Raw genomic sequence first — 13974 nt, 5'->3', positions numbered from 1 at the left:
CCAGACAGAGGAAAACAAATACTGTGTGGAATCACTTATACGTGGAATTAGAGAGAAAAAACAGGTCAAACTAGAACGGTGGTTGCCAGGGGTTGGAGGGTGGGGGAAATAGGGAGAGGCTAGTAAAAGGGTACAAACTCTCAGTTATATTATAAGATGAATAAGGTCTGAGATCTAACCTATAACATGGTGACTAGAGTGGATAATACTGTATTGCAGAACTGAAATTTTCTGACAGAGTAAAACTTCAGTGTTCTCACCAAAAAAGAAAGAAGGAAAAAAAATGTAATTATGGGAGGTGATGCACGTGTTAATTCACTTGATGGGGGGAATCTTTCCCGATGTATACATATTAAATCACCACACTGTACACTTAAAATATATTACAATTTTATCTGTCAATTATATCTCAATAAAGCTGAAAAGAAGAGTAATCTGTAGTAAAACTTTTAAAAAGGAGAAATACAGGGTTGGCTCAGTCAGTTAAGCATCTGACTCTTGACTTTGGCTCAGGTTGTGATCTCAGAGTCCCGAGATCAAGCCCTACCTCGGGCTCCACACTCAGCGTGGAGTCTGCTTGAGATTCTCTCTCTGTCTCCCTCTGCCCCTGCCCCCACTGGCACTTTCTCCCAAATAAATTAATTAAAAAAATTAATTAATCCAAGGGCATTGTACATAGTAAGAGTATGTACTGTTTTGTAAATTATTTGTTTCAAATACATTTATGTAGGTGTATATACATATGATACTGAGGCACAAAATGCACTTAAGTTTATTGTACTTATTTTAAGTATAAGTTAAAAGAAACTTGTATTTCTTTCAGATGGTCAGAGGAAAACACTAATGCAGCTAACGCTGCTCAGGAAGCCGGACTGCTCTGCCGGCAGCCACAGCCCTGAGTGGACCGGGGAATGTGCACGGTGTGCAGGGTGGGAGGGCTGGGAAAAGATTCCTACAGTCCTGCAGTGGGTGGAAGGTTCAAAGGCTAGATCACTGTGAAGCCAGAACCTGTGTTTTGTCCTTTTTTTATGTTCTTAGTGCTTAGTCCAGCACCACTAACTGGCATAGAAAACCTTCAATGAATATTTGTTCAATGAATGCATGGAAATGAATAAAGTTTACAGATTTTTAAAGACTCCTCTTAAAAATTCAATTAGGGGGGCGCCTGGGTGGTGCAGTCATTAAGCGTGTGCCTTCAGCTCAGGGCGTGATCCCCGCATTCTGGGATCGAGCCCCACATCAGGCTCCTCCGCTAGGAGCCTGCTTCTTCCTCTCCCACTCCCCCTGCTTGTGTTCCCTCTCTCGCTGGCTGTCTCTCTCTGTCAGATAAATAAATAAAATCTTAAAAAAAAAAAATTCAATTAGGCTTGGAAATGAATCCAAGCAGTCTTACATTTATGAAAAGCTTGTTTCCAAACCTTAATTTGCAAATTGGTTTTTGGAACTTCAAACATCATTATACATGGCAGTTGGGAACTCGGGCCAGCCCACAAGCACCTTTTTAAGCCCGAGATGTATCTGAAGCTAATACAGAGAAGCAAGGCTGCGTTTCCATGGGAAAGACGCATCCTCATCATTCCAGTTAGGAATGCCAGGAGCAAATGAGCCTCCAGATGGCAGAGGAGCACCTCCCCTGACCCCATTCTCCTCACTGAAGCTTGACTTGCCTCTGCAAAGCCATTTTTGATGGGCTGGGAGGCCCGTGAAAAGCAGCATAAAGTGGGACTCATTTCCTATGTTTTTTTGGATTCCACGGTTTTAAACCTTATATTCTCTTCCATAGTTGTTACAAATGTGACACAGGAACAAAACGCTTTCATCGTCAGGATACATCAAAGCATACTTCTTTATGACAAACATAACTCTTAATGGACTAAAGCATGAATATTTATAAAAAACGTGAAATTCTGACTTCAGGAGACTTTGTGAGGGCTTTAGTGAAATGAGAAAAGTAGCGGTGAAAATATTAGGTTGCAAGTGACAGTATCTCTCAATAATCTCACCAGGAGCAGATTACACAGCACCTTGAAATCTAAAGAACTGAGAGGCCATTCACATCTCCCCTGGAGATAACAGGGCTCTGTGCAGGTCTTGGCATTCAGGGATTTTAACATGCCTCATAGAAAAAAAAATACTGCCAATCTTGCTCTGCAGGCAATGAAAGTCAGATAAATTATCTGATGCAAATGTAAAAGAACTTAGAAATCACTCTGTTGGGCACCTGTTTAGGCATTTAACCTAATATTTCTCTCAAAGCAAAAAGTGCAGAAGCTTCCTGTGTTCAAAGGAATCAAATGAAAAGTGTGAATTTGGATAAACTGAGTCTGATGTACCCAATAATAGGACATTCAAAGTTGTTTTGTTTTTGCATCAGCACCATGCTGGAACCTGAAGATTCAAAGATTCAAAGCAAGTGAATTGCTATCTATTGTGGGGAGGACAGGCATGCTCACCCCAACTTTAGTACAAGGCTAATCATAGAAGGTTGGACATAACTTCCTAGCGTAGAGACAAAACAGAACTGAGGAAGGTTTGTGGACGAAGGTACTATTTGATCGGGGTCTTGAAGGACAGGAGGGAAGTAGTTAGAGCCAGGTGAGGTAGGTGTTCTCACCCCACCCCACTCCCATCACTTCTCCACCCCACCTCACCCTACCCCTCCAAAACTTCTCTGGAATCCCACATTTCCATGGAACCGTTCAGGAACCCCTGATCTTGTATAAGGCCTTTATTTCAGAAGAGGGGACGGGGGCACACGGAGTGTTCCAGTGTGGGGAACAGTGAACCAAGGCATGGAGGTGGCCTGCACATGATGAGTTTGGGGAACAGTGAGTGGTCTGGCCCAGCTGCAGCAGGGGCAGGTCAAAATGACAAGGGATACTGAGGCAGATTGTAGAGAACATTTTTTTTTAAAGGCTTTATTTATTTATTTGACAGAGGGATAGAGAGAGAGCACAAGAAGGCAAAGCAGCAGGCAGAGGGAGAGGGAGAAGCAGACTCCCCACTGAGCAGGGAGCCCCACATGGGGCTCAATCCCAGGACCCTGGGATCATGACCTGAGCTGAAGGCAAACGCTTCATTGACTGAGCCACCCATGCACCCCAGATTGTAGAGAACTTTAAATTCCACAGTAGGGAGAAGGGGTTCCATCCTCAAAGGTGGGTGGAGGAGGGGGGAGGGGAAGGGATCAGAAAGGGAAGAGAGACTGAGGCCAGGATGAGAGGAGAGACAATTATAATCATCCATGTGAGAGGCAATAACTGTTGAAACTCAGGAAATGATGGAGTGAGTGAGGAGTGAGAGAGATATGGAGAAAGTAAACTGACAGAACCACAGGCATGATGGAGTGGGAAAAGTCAGAACTTGGGAGCTGAGAGAGAAACACACGACATTCGTGCATGTGCAGGCACACAGACGGGGCTCTTTCCCAGCGTTCCAGGCTCTGTTGTTGGCCAGCTGTGTAATACTGGGCAAACCCTTCCCTACTGTGTACATCACTTTCCTCATCTGAAATAAAGGAATTAAACAAGACCAGTGGTTTCCAAACTGTTCCATGGAGATCCAGGATTCCAAGGACGTTTTGGTGGAGTGGGCAGAGTGGGTTGGGGTGGAGAAGAGACGGGGAGTGGAGCAGAGGTAAGCAATGGGGCATGATTTGGGAGTGTCGTAGGGTTGAGGAGCTCTAGCTCCAAACCCACCCATTCAACCAGAACATCTCCTTTATGTCACAGAATTCCTTGTAACATTAGATTTGCTAAAAAAAGAAAAACAAAAAACCAAACAACTAGTGTGATAACCACTGGCCTCTAGAGATAACCTCTAAAACCCCTTGGAGCTCTCACACTTGAGTGATCACACTTACAGAAAGGGGTGACCCAAGAGATCTGCTCATGTGGTGGAGGTAGGTCTCGTTTTTAGGACCCCATTGAGTTCCTCTGTTTATTTCATTAATTGTTGCACAAATGCTGGAACAACTGGAACAACAATTGTCATGCTGAATTGGTGCCAAAACTCTCAAAAATGGTAAAGATTTACTGAAAGGCCATTTGGTATTCTCACTCTTGTGCGGTACCTTTTCCCAAGACCCAGTCAGTTTTCCAAACCTCATAAACACCAGCATGAAAAGGGCCCTGCATGCGACTACAAAGACATTGGCTTCGTTACTGACTGTTGTCTGGCTTTGGGTAAGTTGAGTTACCCCTCTGGGTTTCATCTCCTTGTCTATAGAATGAGAACATCGCCGCAAACAATCCTAGAGGCCCTTGTAGCTTTAACATTCCACGGTTTCATGATCCTCAACCTTGGAGCCTGTTATCTGAACAATTCCCTGATCAATTGCATGTGGGCTCAATCTTGGTCGGTCACAGTCAGATGGTCAGTATATTAAGGGCTTTGGGCTGTTGACTTTAAGGATTGGGCAATGTGTGCTTTAGCCAAAATCTCTGATTCCTGCAAATGGATCATTCTGAGCAAAGGGCTCAGGTCTAAATTAACAGCAGATCTTTAGAAACACAATACTTTGTGGATCAGTATTTGCAGTAGAGAAACCCCGTGCCTAGGTATAAACCCTTGCAAATGGTCTACAAACCACCATAAAAATGGCAACGAGGAAAACCAATCAGAACAATCATAAAGTTTAGACCAGAAAGTTTCATACAGGTCTGAAATTTACATACCGCCCGCCTGCCTTTGCCTCATTTCTCCTCTCCCCTCCCACAATTAAATTTTTTCCTTTCCTTTTCTTTTTTTCTTTCTTCTTTTTCAAACAATTCCTTTATTAAAAAAGAAGAAGAGGAAGAAAGAAAGAAAAAAGAAAGAAAGAAGAAAGGAAAAACGTAAACCGAAGAGGCAAAGTGAGCACTCACTGGGAGAGCGCGGCCAGGCTGCGTCTTCCCTGCGATCCGGATCCCCCGAGCATGTCGGCAGCTGGAAGGGGCGGCGGGTTGCTGGAGGTGCTGAGACCCTCCCGGCGGTCAGGGCGTGGGCCGGGCCCCCGGAGGTGCCATGCTTTCTGTGGCTGAAATGCAGCGTGCAGGATGCTCCCGTGTTCTCCCTTTGTGTTAACACTTTGGTCTGTCCCTGTGACGAAAGTCTGGGCTTGTCCTCTGCCAAATCTACTCCTCCCCACCCTTTCCCTCCGCATCGGATCATCAGAGAGCTGATTGTTATTTTTTACTGTAATCTCTCTAATAGAGGCCCATCCTGTTTAGACTGTAAAGGGCAAGGACTGCTTGGAGATTTCCAGACTGTTTTTACTGGGTAGTAGGGGCCAGGATTCTCAGTAGCTTTCATGATGAAGCCCTTATCGGATTAATTACAAATAATTATTCCAAGGTAGAGAACTAGTCAAAAGAAAGGACACTGATCCATGTGCGCAGCCTTTTGGAAAATAGTTGATCATGGTATCACTTGCCTGCACAATCCAATGCAGAAGAGATCAGCAGAAATCAGCCCACCAAAAAGTTCACAGGGGTGCAGTTCTCAGGCCCTCATTCTGAGTTCTGTTCTCAATTAGCATCGGTGTAGGTGCTTTCCAAAGCAAACAGTTCCCACTGAGAAATCAAATCTGAGAAACTCCTCTTATCCCTTTTATCCAGGGAAAGATGGATGCAGGATATAAAAATGCAAACCAAAGGCAAAGGGGAGAAGAGAGACAGCCCTGTCAGTGAGCAGCTGGATCCTATGGGGTGTTTGGTGCTCATGCCCCTCAGTAAAATGAGGGCAAAGGCCTGCCTAGAACATGTTGCAACAGCCGGCCTAGTCCGTAACCACGGCACTCTGGTGTGGTGATCTCATCAGCCAAGCCAGGCAAGAGAGCCTGGTCAGCAACAGTCTGGGAAGCAACCAAATTCCAGCCCTTGAGGAGGGGGTGGTGTTGATTCCATCTGGAGACGACTCTCTGTCTGGGCCTGAGTGATGAATGCGTTTCTTCATCTCCAACAGGCAATGATCAGATTGGTGCTGGAGAACGCTGAGACGGGCTTTGTCTAACAAGCAGAACAACTCTGATCTCCACCACAGAGGGTTGAGATGATTCTTCCGATAAAGAGCGGGAGAAGCATTCAGCTGCACACACTGAGAGCCCCTTCACAGAATGAAAAACATCTCTGAGATGCTTCTTGTCAGAAACAAGGGCTCAGAAGCAGAGAGCATTTAAACAGGGCACCCAATGCCATGGAGCAGAGCCACAGCAAATACTCTTGTGCCCAACTTGAAGAGGTTTAATTCGGTTAGATCTGATGCTCTTGTCATTTCAAGTCACTAGAAAATTTGGGTTGTTTTCCTGCTTAAATACTATGCTGTCATCAAAGTCATCGTTTCTACAGTAAATACAGGTTAGCGAATTTCAAAGTTAATTATCTCCATATATCATGATATATACACATTTAAATATCTCTTTGATTATATATATATATCTTTGATATATATATTTAGTCAACATATGTTGACTAAATAAAGTGCACGAGCCACTCATAAAAATACAGCGATGTCTGCCTTCACACAGAGCCTTGATAGCATACTCACTGACTTGGCTTGAGTTGATTGTTCCAGAGCTAAGACAGAAACACGCATTGAGTCATTTTGCTATTCCCCTTTCTACCAAAGTTTGCCCATTTAACTTTCTTTCCCTTCAGAAAATTCCATGCTTTTGCTGAGGCAGGCAGAATGATGCTCCTCCCAAAGACACCATGTCCTAATCTCCAGAATTTATGAATAGGTACACGGCCAAAAGGGAATCTGCCGATGTAATTAAGTAACAGGCACTGAGATGGAGATTATCCTGGATTTTCCAGATGTGCCCAATCTAATCACATGGGTTTTGAAAGTCAGAGAACTGTCTCTGGCTGTGGTCAGGGAGAGATGTGACTACGGAGGAATGGTCAGGGAGACAGATGCACGTTGCTGACGATGAAGATGGAGGAAGGGGGCCAAGAGTCCAAGGTCGAGGCCAGCCTCTAGAAGCTGGAAAGGCAGGGAAATGGATTCTTCCTGAGAGCCTCCAGAAGGATGCAGCCCTGCCCACGCCTCAATTTTAGCCCAGTGAGACCTGTGTTGGGCTCTGAGCCTCTAGCGCGGTAGATAATCAGTTTGTGCTATTCAAAGCCACCGAGTTTGTGGTTATTTGTTACAGCGGTGATAGAAAACTAATATACTTGATTATGGGACTCATTTGCCCTTGGGAATTCGTTTCACCTCCTGATTTCCCCCTTTGCCCAACACACTCCAATTTTGAAGTGGCAAGCATAGTTTTGGTATATTTGAAACAAGCTCATAAAATGGAGTAGCTTAGAAAAACATTCTGTGATTCTTCCAGGCAGTCCTGTCTCTCTCTCTCTCCCTTTCTCTCTCTCTCTCTCTAACTCTCTTAGAGCACATACACACCTCTTATCTTCCATGAAGGAGAGCAAGAATTTAGTGATCTTCCACTGATATGCTAACGTTCATATATTAAAAGTATGCTAATGGCAAGCTGTGTAAGGGCTATCCACCAAGCTCTTTCCCTAGCTGTAAAGATAAGAAGAGGGAAATCGTGCACACTCTTTGTTGGCCCCTTATTATTAATGGAATACATCTGGGAAGTAGCTGTCTGTCTTCAATTTGTGATAGTAAAACTAGCAGGTGTCATAACTCATGCTACTTAGTAGGGTACTGACATGGTGATAGTGAAGAGAGAGGTGAGTTTTGGACCCGGGTCAGACACCAGTGGGGAATAGGAAGAGCACAAAGGCCCATGAAAGGGAGATTGGATGCATTGGAGAGGAGGGGAGAGAAGTGATTCATGAGCTACGAGCAGGGCTGGCATAGACAACAACTTCCAGGTAGCCCTCTGGGGTCTGGCTAGCTAGGGCCGGAGAGGAGAGATGAGGGAAATTAGGAAGAACGTACCAAAGATTCATTTGTGAACAGCGTTGTGTTCCTGCAGAGACCAGGAGGCATACGTGCTTTCACCCTGTAGCACAGACAGGGGTACTCAACGTCCAGCTTCCAGGACTGGTGTTTCTGAAAACTGGATTATATCACTGGTACCATGAACAACTGAGGCAGTCATATCCTTCAGCAAGATAGTGGGGATCACACATAGGACATTTCAGGACTCTTCTAGGGAAAATGGAAGTCTGGGCCAGTCTCAAATTCCTCATAGCATCCTTCATTTCTGGAAACCGTATTTAATTTTTTATCAAAGAGATCCTGTGCTGAGAAGGTTCGAAGGAGGTCAGTGCGATAGAAGGGAATAGCTCCCACCACAGGGTGGTCCTTTATTAATAAAATATGATTTAAAACAATAACTTAACTTCATGGAGGTAGGAGACTGGACCACATGATCTGTTCCAGACTTTAAATTCTGCAATGGTTGTTTGAGAACAGCTTCTACCTTGGAACAATTCCCTAGGGAAAAGAGAGGCATGCGGGAAGCGCCTGTGTACTGCCCTAATGCACTTTAGACACACACACACACACACACACACACACACACACACGAGTCACTTACTTCCTAAAGAAACTCAAACCCCAAAGACATCTACTCACTTGAGAGGCAACAGTTCAATAATTTAAAGGGAATTTTTAAAACAGCCTCTTGAAAAATATTTTTTATAAAGAAATTCATGACTCTATAACCTTAGACGCAACATCTTACCTAGACTGCTGCTCATCAAGGGGTGGAAAGGAATGGAAGGGAAGGGGTTAACCACATATCTGCAGGCAGACCCTCTTTCCTACTGTCCATGGGCCCCTTGTAGCTTTCCCTCCACAGCTCATGGCATCTCACTACCCCCACAGCATTGAACATGTGCACTTGAACGAGATTGCTTTGTATTGTCCAGTGATAGTGTATTTTAATGTATCCTCCTAAGAAATCTTGCCATGAAATACTCCTCTCTTTATCCAGGTCCCATAGCAGAAATTACAGACTCCTCTTCTCTCTTTCCTCTGCCTTCGACCTTCCAGTAGCGCCTTTTCCTTGCCTCTCCTGCCCCATTGTGTCTTTGCTAATGTCTTCCTAGTTCCGGCTGTGTCTTCCTTTAGGGATCTGTGGTGGGCTGGCTGGGGCTGGAGGAATGAATGGACTGCTATGGAAAGTCATCATTTACCCTCACCCTACTCTATTCGTGCAACAACCTGTCCTTCACTAGTATCCTTGTGGCCTCTGCTGACACAATTCTCTGAACGATTCTCTGCATGATCTGTTGTAGGTCTGTAATAGGTCTCAGGCGCTACACTCTCTTATCTCCCTTATAACGGTGGCCATGTAGTTTGTCCCAACAGGTTCCTCCCTTGCCCCTCCTCACTTAACACTATTTGAATATTTACTACGAGCCAGTCACCTAGGGACCTGCTGTAGGGGATCCAAAGATGAGACAGTCAGCCCCAAAGGGAAGTAAGATATGCATACAAAAATTCTAATACGAGATAGAAAGTGAGCAGTACTCTGCAAGCAGCAGGGCTGAAGAACTATACTTCAAAGATGACATCCTGTGATCAAGGCCCCGGTGTTTAATCGCTCTTATGCTCAATTTATTCTGTTACTGAACTACACTTCCTGTTGCTGAAATAGAAATCCACTTATCTCTATCAGGGCCACAGGTATTAAATCATCCCATAGCCTCATCTTTTCTAGGCTAGATGCCAGTGCCTATTTTCCATTCTTTTAATATCAGCCTGAACTATAACAACCCTTCAAGCAGGAAACCAAAATTGGACATAATAAAGGCTTGACCAAGGCTGAATGTGCCTGGCTGAAGGCCCAGTGCTGCCTGCCACGTTCCTGTTAACACATCTTAACATCGTTTTCGCATTGATAATAGCATCTCTTACAGAGATCATTCATTCATTTCTGTGCTAAATCCAGGACTTTTTTTTCCTTCCTCTCCAGATCTGTCGCTTCGTGAAGTCTATTTCCAGCACTTATTGTGAAGCTAGTTTTGTTGTTATCATTTGACCTTCACAGAGAGAGCTTCATACTGTTCTCAGAGGCCCATCTTTCAACTCTTCCAGCATATTCTGTATTGTATTTTTCTTGTCGAACGTCTTGGTAACTGAGGAACCCAAAACCTGATTTCAAAAAGGGAGAAAAAGATCTTTCAAAGAGCACCTCCCTGAATTTCAATACCTGGGAAGTCTATCTATTTGAGGCAACACGGAGTTCAAGGTTCTAGGCTGTACTAACAGTGTGCTTATGTATTCCTGCTCCACTTGCTATGCTGCGAGCTCCTTGAGGAGGGATACTGTGTCTCAGCCATCTTTCTGGCCCTCCTATTGCTCCAGTCAGCACAGTGCCTGGCGGAGAGCAGGCCTTCTGGAATATGTGTTGCATAAACGAATTAGTGCACGTGGCTTCATAATGAGCAAATAATTACTTTGACCAAGTGGATTTATTTTTTCTATAATTGAGTCAAAATGGTAGGGTAAGTGATGTGAATGGTGGCCTCGCCTCAAGTTTTGTTGTGTCCACCACTGGAATGGAGATGCGTCTGGGTGTGACCCAGTGGTGAAGCTGGTCAAGGGGGGGCGATCTGCATGGGGGTCTGGGTAGTGGTTGGCTATCACATTCCTTGGAATTGGTCCCTTAACTCAACCCCATTGCCACATGTCTGTGCCCTGAGGAAAGGGGGAGTGCAGAGAAGCTGAAGCTGTTTCCACAACGCGTTTGCTGAGTCTAGGCCAAGTTTTGGTGCCTGAGTGATAAAGGGTAACAGAGCAGAGGAAGTGTCACCATTCCTACGCCTGTCCAGAGCACAGCCTGGTTCTGGAATTCCGGAGGGCTGAAGAGAATGGGGTAGCTTTGGTAGCCTGAAAGTCTGGAGCACAAGGACACCAGACGGTGCCTTTGACACAGAGGCCCAGGGTCTCAGGGTGGGCCCCATGACTTGGTGGCAGAGCGGGGGCCAGCACCTCACTGGGATAGGGATCGCAGCAAGGGGCCATGGGAGGTTGTACGTGGTGCATGAGCTTATGTGAGACAGACCTCCAGAAATAATCAGAGAGGACTTTTTTTTTTTTAATTGGTGGTGGGGTGGTCATCCTGCATGAGCAGATAGCATTAAAAAGTATATTATTAGTAATGTGATTCTATTGATACCCATAGGCAGATTCTGATTGAAGATACATGGGTAACAGCTATAAGTGTTCTGTGCCTTTTTAAAGTTATATTTTATTTATTTTTTAAAGATTTTATTTATTTATTCAACAGAGATAGAGACAGCCAGCGAGAGAGGGAACACAAGCAGGGGGAGAGGGAGAGGAAGAAGCAGGCTCCCAGCGGAGGAGCCTGATGTGGGGCTCGATCCCGGAACGCCAGGATCACTCCCTGAGCTGAAGGCAGATGCTTAACGACTGCACCACCCAGGCATCCCTAAAGTTATATTTTATTCTGAAGTCTTTTGTTTTTATTTTTAAAAGATTTTATTTATTTGAGAGAGAAAGAGGGAGAGAGAGAGAGAGCACACGTGCACACACAAGCAGGGGGAGGGATGGAGGGGTAGAGGGAAGGTGGAGAAGCAGACTCCCTACAGAGTGGGGTGGGGGGGCAACAATGTGGGACTCGATTCCAGAACCCTGAGATCGTTACCTGAGCTATAGCCAGACACTTAACTGACTGAGCCACCCAGGTGCCCCTATTCCGAAATCTTTTAGACAAACAAAAAGGAATAAGGAAAATCATAATGAACATCTGTGTGCTCACCATCTGGCTGAGAAATAAAAATTTCAAAGTAAATTAGTGCCCCTGTGTGCTCTTTTACAATAGCATTCTCTCCCTTCCCACCTGGAGGTAGCTATTCTCCCGAATCTGTGATCGATCCACTTTCTTTGAGCTAATTCCCCCCTCCACGTTTGGTCCCACCCTAGTGGGATCACCATCAATGCCACCACCATGTGTATTTGGTTCTAAGAAGAATCAGTACGGGAGTGTAGGACTGAGACATCCTTTCACTCTGTCTTGATGCTTCTGTATTTCTCATAGTGAAATGCCAGTCCCCTCACCATGATCCTACCACTCTGTGAAAAGGTGGGCATTCTCTCCTTCTCAAGGCCAATCCTTGAGTCCCAGCATTCCACTGCGGGCTCTTCCCCGTAAGCATATCCTGACCTCTAGTTATATCCCCACTGGCAATCTAACACACATCTTCGATCAGTGCAGTGCACCCTAACATTTGTCATAAAGGGAACTTTTGTTCGGTGAAAAGATTATTAGCATTTGCCACCATTTGCCTGATATTTCTTGAAGCTTTCTGTTTTTACCCAACAAAGCTGTTCCTTCTCCTTTTGTCTAGGCTTTTAAAATTCCCTTTGCTTCTCTGAATTCTAGTGATTCTTTGAGAACCACTGTCTAGCCCCACTGGTATGAAGTCTCCCCACATATGACTTTATTTCTTTGTCCTTTGGCACTTCAGGAGGAAAGATGAGAATATTTGAGCCTACTCTTGTTTGCGTGGATTTGAGAAATAGTTACGTTGTCGTGCTGGAGTCAGCCCCTCCAGCTAACTTGCTGTGAGGTTCCCCATTTCTGTTTAAACTCTTTTGCAACAATTATTTAGGTCCACTCTCTAAACTCTTTAAAATCTGGGATTTTTAACCAGCTAGACTATTCTCTTTCCCTGGAGAGAAAAGTTTCTATCTAAAGAGGATCATGCCTCCAACTCCATCTCTGCCCTTTAGCTTGAAATACATCTTAAAAAACAATAACATAGTGCTTGGAAATAGCAGGGTTCTAACAACAGCAGTTTGACCGAATGCTTGCTAGTGCACATCTATAAAACCCTGGTTCTGGTCTCAGTGAAAATAATTTTATATACCTCATATAATTCTAGGAAAGAAGTACGTACAAGAAGGATATGATTTCTACCCAAAGGAAGCTGAATTTAGGCCATAGTGATACACTTTAGAATGTAGAATTTGTGGGATGCATGGGTGGCTCAGTTGGTTAAGAATCCAACTCTTAATTTTGCCTCGGGTCAAGATCCCAAGATTATGAGATTGCTGGATGTGGAGCCTGCTTAAGATTCTTTTTCTCTCCCCTCCCTCCCTCCACCCACCCCTAAAAAAAAAAAAAAAAAAGTTCAATTTATTATCCATAGATACAATTGAGCTGGAAGGAAATTAAGAAACTATCATGAGGACTCTAAGGATATACTTCTAGTGTAAGAGAAAAGGCCAAATCTTCAAAGGAAGCATGTTAGTTCATAAGCTACAGATTTCTCAGTGTGTATCACTCTTGTTCAAAGTATCTAAATATTTCCACAATCATAAATTTATTTGCTGGTGTCTACTTTCTGCATCTGGATATTAAATTTACACATGGCTTTTATAGCTGGAATCAAATCCAGATTTTTTTGGGAGGGGGTCAGCCCTAGATTAAAGCATGTATTTGTTCTTATTACTAGAAAAATAGACCATTATTTTGGATACTTAGGGTACAGTGTTTACTATTTATATTACAAAAATGACATTTCGGGGCGCCCGGGTGGCACAGCGGTTAAGCGTCTGCCTTCTGCTCAGGGCGTGATCCCGGCGTTATGGGATCGAGCCCCACATCAGGCTCCTCTTCTATAAGCCTGCTTCTTCCTCTCCCACTCCCCCTGCTTGTGTTCCCTCTCTCGCTGGCTGTCTCTATCTCTGTTGAATAAATAAATAAAATCTTTAAAAAAAAAAAGACATTTCATTAGGTAGTGTCCTGTTATGTAATTAACAGATCACATGAATCAGTACATGATTTTGATACCTAGCTATAGATAGAAAAAGACGGGCACACACAGTCTTACTTATTCACTGTTCCTGTGTACATACATGTTCTTACCAAAGAAATTATAAACTTTTTGCTGGCAGGGACTTTTCCTAACACCTCTTTTGTTCCTGATAAAGCCTAGAACAGTGTTAGGCATATAGCAGATGCTCAACAAGTCCTTGTCATCAGCTCTCCGGGTTGAAGAGGGACAACAGCGGAGGAGAGACGCTGCAACAACAAGGCCTGTTGGC

At 44.3% G+C, this 13974-nt stretch overlaps 1 protein-coding gene across 7 annotated transcripts in view; it reads right to left on the bottom strand.

The window, feature by feature from the left end:
• CALD1 (caldesmon 1) overlaps positions 1 to 13974 on the bottom strand; it is a 181132-nt gene that overhangs the window by 66743 nt on the left and 100415 nt on the right. For 5 of the 7 annotated variants that reach the window (XM_034672516.1, XM_034672520.1, XM_034672513.1 and 2 more), the window contains one exon: positions 4866 to 5079. The exons of the other annotated variants lie outside the window; for them this stretch is intronic. In XM_034672516.1, the coding sequence (XP_034528407.1) occupies positions 4866 to 5079 (214 nt within the window). The remainder of the gene's footprint in view (positions 1 to 4865; positions 5080 to 13974) is intronic. 7 annotated transcript variants of the gene reach the window in all.

Source organism: Ailuropoda melanoleuca, chromosome 1 (assembly GCF_002007445.2).
Source record: "Ailuropoda melanoleuca isolate Jingjing chromosome 1, ASM200744v2, whole genome shotgun sequence".
NCBI lineage: Eukaryota > Metazoa > Chordata > Mammalia > Carnivora > Ursidae > Ailuropoda > Ailuropoda melanoleuca.
Note: the sequence above shows the minus strand (reverse complement) of the source record. Positions and strands in the feature narration are given on the sequence as shown.